General features: G+C 38.2%; 1 protein-coding gene across 4 annotated transcripts in view; it reads right to left on the reverse strand.

Moving 5' to 3' along the window:
• YME1L1 (YME1 like 1 ATPase) overlaps window positions 1-18,441 on the reverse strand; it is a 44,239-nt gene extending 25,798 nt beyond the window's left edge. For 2 of the 4 annotated variants that reach the window (XM_025463869.3, XM_049096880.1), the window contains exons 1-4: window positions 18,202-18,415; window positions 8,051-8,182; window positions 2,731-2,893; window positions 321-419 (exon numbers count right to left, since the gene is read on the reverse strand). In XM_025463869.3, coding sequence (XP_025319654.1) covers window positions 321-419; window positions 2,731-2,893; window positions 8,051-8,182; window positions 18,202-18,234 — 427 coding nt within the window. In that variant the 5' untranslated portion in view covers window positions 18,235-18,415. Of the gene's footprint in view, window positions 1-320; window positions 420-2,730; window positions 2,894-8,050; window positions 8,183-18,201 lie in introns of all 4 variants that reach the window. The other 2 variants (XM_025463870.3, XM_049096882.1) reach the window with 2 other exon arrangements.
• Between the last annotated feature and the right edge of the window lie 156 nt (window positions 18,442-18,597).

An 18,597-nucleotide genomic window follows, 5' to 3' on the forward strand; every position in this document is an offset into this window, starting at 1 on the left:
GGAAGTAAACAAATATGTTTAGTTAATTATGTTAAAGGTATAGATAAGTTTCCTAAAGTTTGATTTACTATGGCACTTATCACTTACATTCAAAATTCAGCTATTATGTATTTTCCAAATTAAAAATTATGGACATACCCAAACTAATGGACTCCAAATACTGTATTAAAAATTATGGACATACCCAACTAATTGACTCTATCAGTTCTACCATGAGCTACAAATGAATGTTTATAAACATTAATACAATTAAGAAAGATAAATTAGAATTTGTTAAATATATATTAATTTTTTTCAAAATAAAGACAGTTATTTCCTACCTGGCCAGTACTGAAGATCTGAACAAATACTTTTAAGAGTTCTTGAATGCTGTCTGTACAAGCAAGAGGAACGTAAAGTAGTAAACATATCTAAGTAACCTGGAGGAAAATTGAAAAAAGTAAATTTTCTATTTACCAAGCTAAAAAAGTAACAAAATATAATTTTACCAAATACTAGAAAAATAAAAGTATAAATTTAGCCTTTTATGTGTTCATATGACTCTGCTTTTAGGAGTTTCTAAAAACACTTTTAGTCTAATTACAGTTCTTTATCCCTTTACTATCATTTGGCCATTAGATTATCTTTTTTATCTTCTATATGACTATAGCTGCCAATGAAATTCAATTCAAACCAAAAGGAAAAGATATGTATGTTTAGCTAAAGTTACCTTTAGTTAGGAACACAAAGACATAAAGAACTGCTATTTCCTAGGGACAATTTCAAAAACTCTAATAAATTATGTGATTAAACACTATAAACCAAAGCACAGTTATCTCTCTTTCTCAAAGATTCTGGTCACTGTGTACAAAGATAGTTCCTTCCAGAGTTGGAAGCCATAAACTTTGGTGATCCTTCAAATTCCCACTGTTGAGTAATGGGCCCCATCTTACTTTACACATCCATGATCCTAGGGAAAAAGCAGAAAGGAGCAATAGAAACTGGTTCTCATCTATCCCAGTTACAATTCAGGGATTTTTCTGGAAATCTTATCGTTAAGTCAACAAACTCCTTCTTAATACCTCTAGCCTTCCTAAGCCAAGAAAGCAGTTGGCAATAAGAAAAAGGAAATGTAAGAAAAGGAAGGAAAAGGAAATGTAAATATGCAGACCAGAAGAACAACAGTAATACTACTACTACTACATAACAACGATAATAACAAAAATTTTACTCCAGTGAACACTTTACTATGAGCCAAGCATTATAGTATGGCTAAGTAAACTATTCAGATTATTTCATTTGATCCTGCGAAGATAAGGAGTTTTTCTTCGTGCTTCATGAAAATGAGAAAATAACAGTTTAGAGGAATAAAGTAAATGCCACAGCTTGCTCAGTGGCAGGACTGAGTTTGATCCTAACCTACTCCTCACCCTTAACAACTAAGCCTCAGGACTTCTCTCAGGAAGACAGTCGCATAACATAAAATAATAGAAGCAGATTTCTAACCTAAGCCCCCAAACTCAAAAACTTCATTTTTCTCACTTTTAAATTCTTTATTTACCCTACAACCCATATATGTAATAAAGGCAATAGAATGAGGAGTAAATGAATTAAGCTTGTACGAAGTACAGCCTTACATAAAATCTTTAGGGGCACCTGGTTGGCTCAGTGGTTGAGCATCTGCTTTGGCTCAGGTGTCCTACATCAGGCTCCCTAAAGGGAGAGCCTCCTTCCCCCTCTGCCTCTCTCTCAAATAAATATATAAAATCTTAAATAAATAAATAAATAAATCTTTATCACAAAGATAAAGATTTTTTTTTTAATTTTTATTTATTTATGATAGTCACACACACAGAGAGAGAGAGGCAGAGACACAGGAGAGGGAGAAGCAGGCTCCATGCACCAGGAGCCCGACATGGGATTCGATCCCGGGTCTCCAGGATCGCGCCCTGGGCCAAAGGCAGGCGCCAAACCACTGCGCCACCCAGGGATCCCCACAAAACTATTTAAATCCGCACTTTTTTCCTGGGCTATTATAGCTTATACTGATTTTTAAAATATTTTCTTCCATCAATAAAACACAATTATTTTGATAAGTTCTAACATTCATTAAGTATCATCCAAAAAGAAATTCATGAGACGGAAACCCCTTCTACAAATTACCCACTTATTGTAACACCAGATTGTAGCAAGACTTAAATAAGAAAATATACAGACATTCTTTTAAAAAAGGACTACGACTATTTCTTCAATGTATTTCTTCAGGAACTAGTACAGTTCCTGGAATCCAATTAATGTTTGTCACCTAAATTTAAAACAACCCTCTGCTCTCCTAAAATCACATACTATGTATGCTCTATTAGATCCTGGGACAAATAAAGAACCCTAGTGGAAAACCAGTAATTTAATAAGATTTAATTTCATTTGGTAAAATCTAAATACCATTTATAGTTAAACATATCATTCCAATGTTAATTTCTTAGTTTTGACAAAATGCACCATGGTTAACAAGCAGTTAACATTAGGAGAAACCAGGTGAAAGATATATAGGAACTTCAGTACTACCTCTGCAACTTTTCTGTATATTTAAAATTATTCCAATATGAAAAATTATCAAGGAAAGAAAGGAAAGGAATGGAACAGAACTCAGGAAAAAACTTGAACACAGTAAATGTTAATATATGCTATCTGTTAAATTATTAGTAACTACAACGGCTTACTTAAATTGGAGCAAAACATACACTAACTTACCATATTTATTTTCGAAGAAGGACTGTGCAGAGACATGAGATGTATGCCAATGGGAAGAAACACTCTTGCCTTCACAAAATCCAGGAAGTAGACTGTCTACCAGTTGATCAATTTGTCCAATTTTTAAATCAGATAATCCAAGGTCTCTTAAGTTAAGTACAGACTGTAAAAAATTGAGTCAACCAAGTTAGCATTATTATCAAGGTATTTAATTAAAGAGTTCTTATCAATCAAAATAATATAGCTTTTAAAAAATCTAACAAATGTACTGATTCCTCTTTTCTAATATTTAAAAACTAAATAGGAAAAAATAAAAATTGGTGCAAATATTTTTATAATTCTAGTTTTATGGAGATCAGTCATGAGGTTTGACAAAGGTTAAAATTATCGTATTCCCAATAGTATCTCTAAGTTATGGACATTTAAAACTTCCTCAGTCTCTAATACCATAAACAAAAGCCCATTTGCTTTTAAAAAAAAAAAAAGGGTATGCGGTTACCAGAGGACATCTCACTTCTTTGGTCTCATTGCTGAGATCCTTCTTTGAACTGAGAGGTGCTATAGTTACCCATATCTAACTTTTAATAAGGAGGGAAATTGAAAAGGTAAAAAAATGTGTGAAAACTAGGCAACAAAGTACGGTCACATTGAAATAGTTCTAAACTATCTACAAACAGGATAGAAGTGAGTTATTTTCTTGTCCACAGGAGCTGTCAGGTAGACATAAAAGACAAGCCCCAGACACTAAATATTCAAGTGAGGAAAGCAAAAATAAACAGAGTAAGTATCAGCTTCTGATGACGATGTGAAGTCACAGAAAAAATAAATAAATAAATATAATCCACGAATTATATAGCTCTGGATTGATGTCATTTAGTAGCTTTGTGACAAGTGCTTTGTCACATATTCTTAGAATCAACTTCTTCATTAGTAAAATGACTGTGGACATGCCCTGCCTACTTCACAAGATGGTATGTATGGATCAATAGAAAAGACCATGTGCTCATCTGACATCCTAACACTTGTACAAAGGTAGTTAAAGGCATGATGAAATAAATAAAGTGCTCTGTACTAAAAACTACACAATATAAAGCATATTATTATGATGAAAAGAGCAGGACTACAACACTCAAAAGGTACTTTTCAAAAGTTTTCTTCTATTAGTTTTTTTTTTTTTTAAGTGGGCTCCACAAAGAGCCCAATGTGAAGCCTGAACTCACAACTCTGAAATCAAGACCCAAGCTCAGATGCCTAACTGAAGGAGCCACCCAGGCGCCCCACAAAAGTTATCTTTTAAAATGGGAAGCCAGAAAGTCTATTTACAGTACAAAGACTTCAAAAGGGAAATGCAGATTCTTAACTTAAAATTATTTCCCTTACTTATTGCCTGTTAGGTCCTTGGAATGTAAAGAAAAATAAGGTACATATAAATATAGCAATTATCATAAAACATATGACTGGTATTACAGAGATATTTACAACAAAAAGTGGTAAGAAAACAGAAAGCAACTAATTTCATAAGTCAGAAACAGCTTCACTGATTTGCAAAATGACAAAAAGTCTTGGGGTAAGGGACAAACAAAATATCATCAAAGGGCCTGGATTGTGTAATAAAATAAACTGGATAAAAGAAGGCTGACGGAACAAAAACAACAACAACAAAAAAATGGTATGAGCCTGAACCAAGCCCAACAAAAATTGGAAATAACAATAGAGATTTGGAAAAACCCGTAAGAGACTGAGAGGAAGAAGGGTTCTGGATGGATATGCTAGTTATCAATCTATTGTCTCCTAGCTTCTCTTAATCCTTTTTGTTTGCTCCATGAACAGTGATCCGGGCTCTTCAAATATTTTTTCTTTGACAGCTGGGACAATGTTAAGCTTTGTCACTAAAGAGCACTGGAGACCCTGGAGGAGGAAAGTGTTTTTGCTCCTGGTTCCGGTGTGCTCATCCAGCAGGCTTCCATCTGTAACACCCATGGTTTCTCTGGTATCTGGTTGCCACCTGTGTAGCTGCTCTAAAACTTGGCTCCTATAGTAAACAGTGGGTAGCCGTAGCAGCTTTTCCAATAAGAGACATTCCCATGAATAACTTTCCCTGAGACCCTAGATGGCAGATTCCCATCAAGTGCAGCTAGCATGACACCAGTGACTTCTCAGCCATTCAGTGAGCCATGTCCTCTTTTCCAAAACGGTTATGACCTCAGCCTGCCGGTGAAGAACTCTTCTTGTGATGCCCTATCTCAGTCCTAAGTGTATTAGCTACTCCTTAAATCAGCTAGTTCTGTATATTTTAGAGTTTATTACTAACCAATCCCTAGTTATTCTAATTCCCTATAAAAATAGGGTTTTAAAAATATTAAACCAAAAGATTACACTAATTTTTGCATTAAACTTCCACTGTTCAGATGATTATGTGGCTTCTCTCTCCTGGTTGGAGTCAGACTCATAAAAAGGGGCTGAATCCACTATAAGTTTGAATACACTGGAATGGGAGGGTAGCTGAGTTTGGACATCTTAATTTAGAGGTCCCAGAAATTCTCTCCAGAAGGGTTATTTCAACAAAGCACTTAATAAATTACTTCAAAGATTTAAAGAGAATTTAGGGTTGGAGACATATTTGGGAGTTATCAGGTTGCACACGCACACACATACACACATACTTGTTAGGTGAAGATATGAAAATGGGTAACATGACCTGGGAGAATGCATGCATAATGAAAATTAGGTCAATTATGGGGCTGGCAATAAAACACAAGCCAGCAAAACAGAAAGAGAAAAAAACCATCAATCTAACATCACTAAATTCAAGGGAGCATTCTGAAAGTAGTAATTATTCAACAAGACCAGATGCTGAGGAAAAGTTGTAAAGATGTGGCTTTTTAAAAAGGCCTGTATTTAGCATGAAGAAAATCAACAACTTTAACAAAGTGAGTCTGTAAAATGGTACAAAGTAGCAAACTATGATGAGATATAGTATGAATAAAAGTTTACCAAGAACAGTTACAAGTTCAGACTACTATTTCGAGATATCTGAAAGCAAAGGGAAAATAAGTCAGTAGCTTTGAAAGAAGTTGAAAGGAAGGTTTTTAAAATTGCATGATGGAGTGGATGTTTGGATAAGCAAGACATAATGAAAGCAAGGGGGTTAAGAGTAGAGATGAAGCAGGATGCTTAAGGAGAAAGAAAATGTTCTGTAAAGCAATGAAGAACACTCACTGAAGACAAACAATAGGGCTAATGAGGGTGTATAAGAGGTTAAGGACACCGATTCTGTATTTGAGACCATTACTCATAAGATCATCGGCTTCTAGAGTTTAGCTACTTTTCAAGCCCCTGACCTAACAATTTCACTTAACGAAATAGTCTTTAGCAATGCAGAGAGTAAAAATGATGTTTCTTATAGCAAAAAAAAAAATTGGGAACAATATCCAACAATGGGATATCATACAATGAATACTTTGAAGTCATTAAAATACAGAAAATGTATGGCATAACAAGACCATAAGGACTATTAAATGAACAAAGGAGAATCTAAATCAGCAATATTCAGAATGACCCAATTATAAAATTAAAAAGTACAGGGGTGCCTGGGTGGCTCAGCTGGTTAAATGTCTGACTCTTGATCTTGGTTTGGGTCTTAATCTCATGGTCCTGAGTTTGAGCCCCACACTGGGCTCCATGCTTGCACATACAGCCAACTTCAAAAAAAACAAAACAAAACAGAAAGCATAAGAGACAAAAGAGACTTGATAATATAAATACAAAATGTTGGGGATCCCTGGGTGGCTCAGCGATTTAGCACCTGCCTTCAGCCCAGGGAGTGATCCTGGGGTCCCGGGATCGAGTCCCGCATCGAGCTCCCTACATAGAGCCTGCTTCTCCCTCTGCCTGTGTCTTTGCCATTCTCTCTGTGTGTATGTGTGTCCCTCATGAATAAATAAATAAAATCTTTTTTAAAAAATGTTAATAGCATTATCTCCGGGGAACAAGATCACAGGAGAATTTTATTTCTTCCACCTATACGGTATTTTCCAAAATGTCTAAAATAAACACCATATTGCTATATGTACCAATTGTGTTACATGTATTTTTATAAGGCAGGCTCTCTTGAACTATAATGTAGGAGAAGGTTATCACCGCAGTAGAAAGACAATGGATTGCCTATAGAAAGAAGGAATAAAGACGTTGAAGACAAACTTTTCATGTAATTAAAATTTTATCCCAAGACTGACCCCAACCCTCCCAAGAAGTGAACACTTTCAACTCCTACTCTACTGTTCTTTGCCACACAGTCCCTGACATCAGGACTAACAACATAAGGTACTTGTGGATTAAAGAGGTTTTTAGGGATCCCTGGGTGGCGCAGAGGTTTAGCGCCTGCCTTTGGCCCAGGGCGTGATCCTGGAGACCCGGGATCGAATCCCATATCGGGCTCCTGGTGCATGGAGCCTGCTTCTCCCTCTGCCTATGTCTCTGCGCCTCTCTCTCTCCCTCTCTCTCTCTCTCTCTGTGACTATCATAAATAAATAAAAATTAAAAAAAAAAACTTCCCTTTACCTTAAAAAAAAAAAGAGGTTTTTAGGAAATTTAACTACAAATTATAGTGTTTTCTATGAAAAATATATTCTGAGCAACATGCAGCTATCTTACTAATAAACCCTGTAAACACCAAGATTCCTAGGCTGCGAATTCCCTGTATCCTAGGAAACACTGGAAACACTGGTTTTATAACTCTCTGAACACTGAAAATAGTTTCATAGCTTATATATTTCACTTTCAGGATCTATATTCTAATTGTTCGATTACACTGAACACTCCTATATCTCAGTAGACAGTAACTTCTTACATTCTATGTTCCTTGAGACTTAGGAGGCAATTATGGTCAGTTAATTATGGGTTCACTGCTAGTGCTGGAACAATACAAAATATCTAAATGGTATCATACAACTAATAATCTAGAAAATGAACACTAAATATACTTCTACATGAATTTTTTTTTAAGGTAGGCTCCATGCCCAACGTGGGGCTCAAACTCATAACTCTGAGGATTAAGAGTTGTCTGCTTAACCAACTAAGCTAGCCATGCACCACTGCCACATGAAATTTTTAATAAACTAAATGTTAAAGAATAAGACTAAGTAGCTTTCCTATATACACAATAAAGCCAAAATTAGACATCTGTAATCATAAAGGAGATAAGCCGAAGACAGAAATCCCTTGTTACAAGTGCCTAACCACAGAAGGACATTTCAGACATGTTTACAACATACTAAATAAAAAATGCTATTTCTCACACAATTAGCGTAAAAACTATTACCTCATTGCCAGGAGCCTCATGCTCTGGAACTACATCTCGATGCTGGTTTTGCGAAGCTGACGCACTGACAGATATAGATGTGGTTTTTGGTGAATGGAAGGCATTGATGAGGTGACTCAGAGGAACTGTAACCTAAAAGAAAAGTTGAAATTAAATATTGTGCTTTTTGGGATCCCTGGGTGGTGCAGCGGTTTGGCTCCTCCCTTTGGCCCGGGGCACGATCCTGGAGACCCGGGATCGAATCGCACGTCGGGCTCCCTGTGTGGAGCCTGCTTCTCCCTCTGCCTGTGTCTCTGCCTCTCTCTCTCTCTCTCTCTGTGTGTGACTATCATGAATAAATAAATAAAATCTTTTAAAAAATAAATAAATAAATAAATATTGTGCTTTTTAAAATTAGAAAAACTCTTTATTGTAAGGTCATGGGATTTGTAAAAAGTTACACATCCATTGTATATCAGAACTCTACATTAAAAATGTAAATACTCAAATTTATTGCAGGTAGGAAAAAACAGGCAAATTCCTCTAAAATGGTATTCTGGCTGTATGAATCAAATGTATTAAAAATATATTTTGGGGGATCCCTGGGTGGCTCAGTGGTTGAGCATCTGCCTTCAGCTCAGGGCATGATCCAAGATCCAGAGATCGAGTCCCATGTCAGGCTCCCTGCATGGAGCCTGCTTCTCCCTCTGCCTGTGTCTCTGCCTCTCTCTCTCTCTCTCTCTCTCTGTCCTTCATGAATAAATAAAATCTTAAAAAAAAGATAAAAATATATTTTATTTCCCATCAATCTAATTTCTAGTAGTTTATTCTACAGAAATAATCTGAAAAGGGCTTATATATGTACAGATGACAATTTTCATCAAAACGTTTAAAAAGCAGTGGAAAGGTAGAAATGTCCACCTTTAAGGGAGTGGGCTAAATAAATGATACCAACACAAAATGAAATATTTCAGACTTAAAGTAAGCATATATCCAGAATTTTATTCTTCTCAACTTCCTCACTGCACATCCTGTTCTCATCCTCTTCTAAGTCACCATCATCTATATGTAGATTTTCACAATAGCCCTCCTAACTACTCTCCCTGAACTTGTTCTACTAAAAACAAAGTCAGATCTCACTACTCCTTGCTCAAAACCCTCCAATGGCTTTTCTTACTCACAATAAAAGCTAAAGTCCTAAGCACTGTGACATAGAAAGCCCTCTATAATTTTTTATTAGTTCTCCAAATTTACCCACCACTATGTTCTCCTTCATCCTCTCTTCTCCAGCCATACTGGGCCTCCTTGCTGTTCCTGAGACATATTTAGCAAACCCTCACCTCAAGGACTTTGCATTGCTTTTATTCACTGTTGTCTAGCTTGCTCTCTGACTTCCCTCAGTTCTTAATTCAAAAGCCATCTTTTCCCTAGCCAACCTATTTAAAATTGCAACCCTCCCCCTGCAAAAATTTCTTATCCCCTTTTACTGCTCCATTTTCTCTTCTTGACATTTTCAGTATCTAGCATACTTTATACATAATCTACTTATTTATCTGTATGTTGTCTATTTCTTGTTTCTCTCAACCAATTCTGACACCAGCTGGTTGTTTAACAATCCAATTCTAGGGATCCCTGGGTGGCGCAGCGGTTTGGCGCCTGCCTTTGGCCCAGGGCGCGATCCTGGAGACCCAGGATCGAATCCCACGTCAGGCTCCCGGTGCATGGAGCCTGCTTCTCCCTCTGCCTGTGTCTCTGCCTCTCTCTCTCTCTCACTGTGTGCCTATCATTAAAAAAAAAAAAAAAAAAAAAAAAAAAAAAATTAAAAAAAAAAAAAAAAACCAATCCAATTCTATCACTAATTACCCAGTGTCATGCAGAACCTACAAGTTACAGGCTCAACCGCACAGGTCTGTTCCCATTTCAGATACCAGCCACAAGCCTCAAGCCATTCATATTTTTGATCTACCAGCTATAAATCAGGGTTTCCTACAATCTCCTCCCCAAGCTTGATAATTTGGTAGAACAGCTTACAGAGCTAAGGAATGTACTTTACATTTACTGGTCCATTATGAAAGACAGAAACAAACAGCCAAAGAAAAAATAGAAAAGAAAGGAAAAAAAAGAGGGAGGAAGGAACAGCCAGGTGGATAGGTACATAAGGTTACAGCCAGAGGAGTCCAAAACAAAAGATATGGAGTGTACCATCCTTCTGCATGGTGAATCTTTGGACTGTAGCTCACTGTTTAAAGAGTTTTTATAGAGATCAATCAATCCCAGGCCAGTCCTCCCCTCCCAAACGCTAGCAGGTTAGGGCTGAGAGTTCCCACATCTCATCACTAGGCCTTCCAGGTGACCAGCCCAGCCCTGAGGCTGTCCAAAGACCCTATCCTAAGTCACCTCATAAGCATAAATCCAGCTGTGATCCAAAGGGGTGCCTTAAGAATAAGATAATCCTGGGCACATGGGTGGCACAGTCAGTTGAGCATCTATCTGCCTTAGGCTCAGGTCATGATCTCAGGGTCCTGGGACTGAGCCCCACACTGGGCTCCGTGCTCAGCAGGGAGTCTGCTTCCTCTTCTCCCTCTGCCTCTCTCCCCATCCCCTCTAATTAATTAATTAATTAATTAATTAATTAAAAAGAGAGTAAGATATTCCTACCACATAGGAATTCCAAGCGTTTTAGGAGCTTCATGACAATAGAAATGGGAACAAAGACCAAATATTTACTTTGTATTATATACCAACAGTTTCCCACTAAAATATAAGTTCGATGTGGCAAGGGATTTTTTTTCTATATTTTATTCTTTTTTTCTATATTTTATTTATCTAATAACAACTATGTATTTAAAGTAAAATTGTTTTAATTTTTTTTTTTTTTTTTTTTTTTTTATTTATGATAGTCACACAGAGAGAGCGAGAAAGGCAGAGACACAGGCAGAGAGAGAAACAGGCTCCATGCACCGGGAGCCCGATGTGGGATTCGATCCCGGGTCTCCAGGATCGCGCCCTGGGCCAAAGGCAGGCGCCAAACCGCTGCGCCACCCAGGGATCCCTAAAGTAAAATTGTTAACAGAAAGAGTGTCCCTGGAAAAAGACAGATATAACTTTCTTGACATAAAGCCTCCTAGCCAACTTGTGAAAGAATATAAAAACAGCCACTACCAGGCCAGGAGATAGTCTAACCATGTCAGGAACAATAAATCAGTGGTAAAACTCCAAATTCAAGAGTGACACATATTCTTGAGTTATCTTTGCAGGATCTAAAATCCCTTTGAGTACTCAAGATACTGAACCACCTGGAGCCAGAGAACTGATGATACTATCCCTTGCTGGCCTTTGTGATTCTGACTTGGACTCAGTAACTTTAAGATGACTTTTGCCCCAATTCCATGATGTAGTTCCCTACTGCACAAGCCTCACCATGAGTATGTATGAACCCTTACAATAAAACTTTTACAATTTGGTTATTCAGGGAGACACTAGTGGTCTTATTAGGAAAGATGCCTGGTGTTCTCCTTTACTTGTTTCAAGTAAGACCTTTCCTTTTCCTATTATTTGGCTTGCCTGTGTCTTTTGGCTTCAAGTTCAGGGAGACAAACCCAGTTTTCCATAACAAAAGGCTTTTACACAGTACTTATGTAGCTTCCATACTTTATATTTTTCTCTGTTTAATTCATACTGTGTCCCAGTGCAACACTAATGCACACAGCAGATGCCAAATAAATACTTCTTGAATAAATGAAAGAATTAAATGGGTTCCTACCATATAGGTACATCTCATTTTATTGTTGCTTCACTTCATTGCACTTTGCAAACACTGCAATTTTTTTTTTCTTTTTTCTTTTTTTTTTTTTTTATAAATTGAAGGTTTGTGGTAACTCTGCATCAAGCAAGTCTTCTGGCACCATTTTTCCAACAGGACTTGCTCACTTCGTGTCTCTTTGCCACATTTTGGTAATTCTCAGAATACTGCAAACTTTTTCATTATTATTATATTTCTTATGGTTGCCTAGGAATAGTGATCTTTGATGTTAATACTGCAATTGTTTTGGGATGCCACAAACCACACCTATGTAAGACACTGAGCTTAATCAATTTATTGTGTGTGTGTGTGTGTGTGTTTGTGTGTTGACTGCTCCTTCCTATCTCCCTCTCCTTAGGTCTCCCCATTCCGAGACACGACATTGAAATTAGGGCAATTAATAACCCTACAATGGCATCTAAGTGTTCAAGTGAAAGGAAGAGTCACACATCTCTCACTCTCAAAATCTAGACCTGATTAATTTTGATAAGGAAAGCATGTCGAAAGCCAAGATAGGCCTCTTATACTTTGCCAAGTTGTGCATGCAAAAGAAATGTTCCTGAAGGAAATGAAAATGCTGTTCTAGGGATCCCTGGGTGGCGCAGTGGTTTAGCGCCTGCCTTTGGCCCAGGGCGCGATCCTGGAGACCCGGGATCGAATCCCACGTCAGGCTCCCGGTGCATGGAGCCTGCTTCTCCCTCTGCCTGTGTCTCTGCCTCTCTCTCTCTCTCTCTGTGACTATCATAAATAAATAAAAATTAAAAAAAAAAAAAAAAAGGAAGGCAAGGGGAGAGTCAGGCCTTCTCTAAAAAAAAAAAAAAAAAAAAAAAAGAAAATGCTGTTCTAATGAAGACACAAATGATCAAGAGCAAAATGGCCTTATTGCTGAAAGTTTTAGAGGTCTGGATAGACGATCAAACCAACCACAATATTCCCTTAAGCCAAAGCCTAATCCAGAGCAAGGCCCTAACTGTATCTAACTGTATTTAATTCTATGAAGGCTGAGAAAGGTAAGGAAGCTGCAGAAAAAAAGTCTGAAGCTAGCAGAGGTTGGTTCATAAGGTTTAAGAAGCCATCTCTCGGGCAGCCCTGGTGGCGCAGCGGTTTGGTGCTGCCTGCGGCCTGGGGTGTGATCCTGGGGACCTGGGATCGAGTCCCGCATCAGGCTCCCTGCATGGAGCCTGATTCTCCCTCTGCCTCTCTCTCTCTGTCTCAATAAATAAATAAGATCTTTAAAAAAGAAAAAAAAAAAAAAAGAAGCCATCTCTCTAACATAAAAGTACAAGCTAAAGCAGCAAATACTGATGTAGAAGCTACAGCAAATTTCCAGGTCTAGAGAACACAGGTAACTAACAAAGGTGGCTACACGACACAGATTTTCAAAGTACAAGAAACAGCCTTCTATTCTAGGATGCCATCTAGGACTTTCACAGCTCGAGAGAAGAAATCAATGTCTGGCTTAAAAGCTTTGAAGGACAGGCTGACTCTCTTGTTAGGAGCTAATATAGCTGACTTTGAGTTGAAGCCAATGCTTATATCATTCTGAAAATCCTAGGCCCTTAAGAAGAGTACTAAACCTATGCTGCCTCTGCTCTACAAATGGAAAAACAAAGACTGTTTGACACAGTATCTATTTACAATATTTACTGAATACTCCAAGCCCCCTGTTAAGAGACCTACTGCTCATAAAAAAAAAAAAGAAGAAAAAAAGATTCCTTTCAAAATATTACTAATCATTGACAATGTACTGGTTACCCAAGAGCTCTGTTGGATGTGTACAACCAGATTAATGTTGCTTTCACGTCTGCTAACACAATATTCATTCTAGCCCATGGGGTCAGAAGGAATTTTGACTCTCAAGTCTAATTATTTAAGAAATACATTTTGTAAAGGCTACAGATGCCATAGTCTATGACTCCTCCTATGGATCTGGGCAAAGAAAATTGAAAACTTTCTGGAAGAGGATTCACAATTTTAGATGGCATTAAGAACATTTTCATAGGAAGAGGTCAAAATATCAACATTAACCAGGGTTTGGAAGAAACTGATTCCAAACCTCATGGTTGTCTTTGAGGGGTTAGAGGAAGTAACTGTAGATGTGGTGGAAACAGTAAGAAAATTAGAAGTGGACTCCAAAGATGTGAGTGAAGTGCTGCAATCTAATGAACATGGATGAGTTGCTTCTTATGGATAAGAAAGTGGTTTCTTGAGATAGAATCTACTCTTGGTGAAGATGCTGTGAAGATTGTTAAAATGACAACAAACAATTTAGAATATTACATAAACTTAGTTGATAAAAAAGCAGCAGTCCAATAATTAAAGAAGTTCTACTGTGGTCAAATGCTATCAAATAGCATTATATCTTACAGAGAAATCATTCATGAAAGGAAGAGTCCATCAATATAGCAAACTTCATTGTTGTCTTATTTTAAGAAATTGCTATGGCCACTACCCCACTATCCTAATCAGTCATTAGCCATCAATTGTGAGGCAAGACCCTCCACCAGCAAAAAGATTATGACTTGTTGAAAGCAAAGATGATGGGGGAGCCTCAGTGGCTCAGTCTCTTATGCGTCCAACTCTTGATTTCAGCTCAGGTCATGATCTCAGGGTCCTGAGATCAAGTCCTGTGTGGGGCTCTGCATTCAGCAAGGAGTCTGCTTGAGATTCTCTCCCTTTCCTTCTCCCTCTGCCCTTCCCTCTGTTGCGTGCATGTGTACTCTCTCTAAAAATAAATACATGTTTAAAAAAAACACACACACAGATAGCATCTTTCAGCAATACAATAAAGTATTTTTTAATTAGAGTATTACATTTTTAGACATATATTGTACACCTAAGGGACTATAGTATAGTGCAAACATAACTTTTACATGCACTGGGATATCTAAAAATTCATTTGATTAGTGCTACTGTAATACTTGCTTTACTGTAGTAGTCTTGAACCAAACCCACAGTATCTTCAAGGCATGCCTGTCTGCTAGGTTTTGTATTATGTGCATTTTACATTATCTCATTTAACACTTTTAACAGGCATGAACAATATTATTTACTTCCTATTTAATTGATGAAGACAAGAATTTAGATAGGTTCAGTGGCATGTTCAAAGTCACACTCTGCAAGTTAACAAGATTCTAACCAAGATCATCTGACTCTAGATTCCAGTTAGACTTCTTTTTTTTTTAAGATTTTATTTATTTATTCATGAGAGACAGAGAGAGAGAGGGAGAGAGAGAGAGAGGCAGAGACACAGGCAGAGGGAGAAGCAGGATCCATGCAGGAGCCCGACGTGGGACTGGATCCCAGGTCTCCAGGATCACGCCCTTGGCTGAAGGTGGCGCTAAACTGCTGAGCCATTGGGGCTGCCCCCAGTTAGACTTTTCATCCCATAGTTACCGATACAGAAATAAATTCATTGTTATAAAATGAAAAAATTGTTAAACTAATGTAAAACTACATCTTTTTTAAAAAGTATGCATACACATATTTGTGAAGAGGTAAAATGTATGAGGAATATATTCTAAAATATGATGTCTGAGCAATGATATTATGGAGGATTTTTATTTTCTTATTTGTATTTTTCTTTTTGGAATTTTTGGCAATGAGCATGTATTATTTTTTAGTGTGAGAAAGAATAAGTTTTTTTTAAAACTACAGGTATCTTTTAAGATTTTATTTATCTATTTGACAGAGAGAGCACACAAGCAGGCAGAGGGAAAGGGAGAAGCCTCCCCCACTGAACAGGGAGCCTGATGCAGAGCTTGACCTCAGGGCCCTAGACCCAACCCAAAGACAGATGCTTAACCGACTGAGCAACCCAGGAACCAACTTATTTTAAGATACATATTTTCTGCCTATTTCTCTGAAAAGCTTTCTTTCAATTAGTTATATCTCTTCTCATCCAAAAAAGGATTCAAATTACTAAAAGATGGTTTGATCTCTCCTCAATGAAAACGTTTGCCTTTGGTATCTTTCCTAACTTCACAGTTTAAATTCAAATGATTCTATTCAATCAACTAAGCAACCAGGAATTACAAATGCTTATCATCTTTCCAAGCATAAGGGTCCTATATGAGCCCAGTTAAGCCTACCTACAGCACACAAAATACCTTCAACATCTCTACAACATCACGTCCCACTAACCCTCCATCCAGCTGATGATAAATTCTACTAAAATTGAGTCTTAATATAAACTTCTTGAACTTCAGTTTTAAAAGGTTTACTTCTGTATTCAACAGGCCAGATTAGACTTCTTTTAAAATAACTGGTAGGGCTTCTCCAGGTGTAAATGAGCATGCAATAGGAAGTTACTCAAGAAAGAGGGCAGAAAGCTATCAACAAAAAGAGTGGAAGGAAAGGAACAAAAGCAGAAAAGGAATATGTTTTGTTTTGTAGAACCAACAGTTCCAACCAAGGAGACATGGTGTTTCACCTCAGAGGCCCATGGTAGGTGTGTCTCACCTGACAGCCCCTTATGTGAGCCAGAATGAGCTGGACTGGCCCTTAGGAACTGCACAGAAGTCCCTCTGAGCAGTCCTGCAGTTACCTTTAGCTCATTATGATACCAAGATCTCCTAGAGGCAGAGTTTTCCACCATTTTTTTTGAACATACAATGTACACACTAGCATGCTGAAATACTAGGCATGAGTAATTGAAATGAAGTGCCTTTATGAGCTCCCTCCCAACCTCCTAATACACTAAATAAAAGCTCCTTACACTAACCCCACACACACAGTGCTTTAAGAGTCATCTGTCTCCTTACTTGTAAGAAGTAATAAAGTTCCTTGTTTTCGACACTCCCTTGGGTTGTAGTAGCAAACCCTGACTCCAAGACTTTGGTTACATGGATACTGTCATCTTAGTAAATAGTATTTTCATGCATTCAGATTATCAAACCAGAAACATTTCTTTCCATCATCCCTCATATCCAAACCCTCATTAAATTCTATTCTTTGTACAAAACAAAGCAAACAAAAAAACCTAACTCATCCCCTTCTTTCCACAACCACTGCCTCCACTGTAGTGGTGCATTATCCCCTCCTGGATTACTGCAATAGCATCATTAAGTGAAAACTTAAGGGCAAGTGAAAACTCTTGCCCTTCTACAATCTCCACAGAAGCCAGAGTAAGTCTACTGACAATGTAAATCTGATCATGGCATTCTGTGCTTAAAAACATCCAATAGTTCCCAATACACTTAAAATCCAAAAAACCTTATAATAATTTTCTGTGTCATCTGCCTCAAGGCTTTTCCCCAACCTCATTTCTGTCATCACACATTTTCATCACTACATTCTAGCCAAACTGGTCTTATTTTTGTTCCTCCAATCAGCTAAGCCCTTCCCTATCTCAGGACCTCCAGATTATCCCTCCATATCCCTGGGATACCTGTTCACTTCCTTTCACTCTTCACCTGGCTAACTTCTATTCAATTTTTCTTCACATCCATCAAGATTCCACATTTGTTTTGTCCACCTGGCAAGCACATTACTGATGTCCAATAATCATTTCATTTTCCATTACTCAGCCAATACTAGCAACAAGACAAAACAAAACACCCAGAGAGTGGGGGTTACACAAAGGAATGAAATTACGTGCTGAAATAAAGAACTGTTAAAAATTATTTTGAAATCTGAATGTGTTCAAAAACTGTTTATTTGCAAAACTGAGAACTTCAAAAAAAAAAAAAGAGCTATCAAAATGTTGCCACCAAAAAGATTTTTAAATTAACCAAGGACGAAACACTGTCACAAGTGATTACTCCTGAAAGAGGACAATTAAAAACCCTGGGAATGATTTTTTTTCTGCCTTATCTTTTGCTTTATGAAAACATGGGAAAGAGACTGAATAAAAATATCAACGCAAGCAGTCAGTAACTTAAAAATATATCCGTTTATTAGTCTTTTTCTGGCCGGAAAAAAAGAACAAAAGGATGAATTCGTAGTATTCAAATTATTACAATATGTTTGAGTTAAATTCCATTTAAAAGGGAAAGCTGGGTATCGGGGTCGTTATAGTAAAATCTCTGGAGGAGTGATAAGACGGGAAGAAAACATTATTCGCTCCGTTTACACGAGGCACAGGCGTTTCCATCCTCACTCTGCACCCCCACCCCAGATGGATTCTCTAGTAAAAATTCCACGCTATCAACTCGATAAACCAAGGTCTCCATCATAACATGTATCCGCTCCACCGTCCGCCTTTTACTCTCAGCGTGGCCGCTGAGCCCTTCTCAACCCTAGGACTCGCTCTGGGTTGATCGCTTCCCTCCGAGGATCCCAAACGTAGAAAGAGCTTCTAAGAAACGCAAACGGCAAACAGCCGCGGTCAGGAGAGAAGGGGGAAAAAAAGGACGGATGCCAAACTCACCTGGGGCTGCACCGTACTGGACAGGGAAAACATCTCCTCCGGGCCCTCAGCGACCTCACCCGCCTGCCAAAAGCGCCCCTCTGTCCACGGCTCGGCGGGGAGGTGCTGAGCCCTTTTCTCCCCCTCTCCTCTAGCCCTTACTCTTCCTACTAACAGAAAATGGCCTCCCGAAAATGGCCTCCCCTTTTTACAGCTGCCGCAACGACAGACAATCTGCCCGGAAGGCAAGTATCCAATGCAACACTACTTCCGGGGCAGGTGGGCCGCACCACCAGGGGGCATGCGTCCGCCCGCCAGCTTTTCACCGACTGGCGCACGTACTATTGCCGCTGAGGTGCCGGGGCCCCCAAACTGCTTGATGCTCTCGTTGAACAGTACAAGTACCCGTCACCTAAG

Source organism: Canis lupus, chromosome 2, assembly GCF_003254725.2.
Source record: "Canis lupus dingo isolate Sandy chromosome 2, ASM325472v2, whole genome shotgun sequence".
Lineage (NCBI taxonomy): Eukaryota > Metazoa > Chordata > Mammalia > Carnivora > Canidae > Canis > Canis lupus.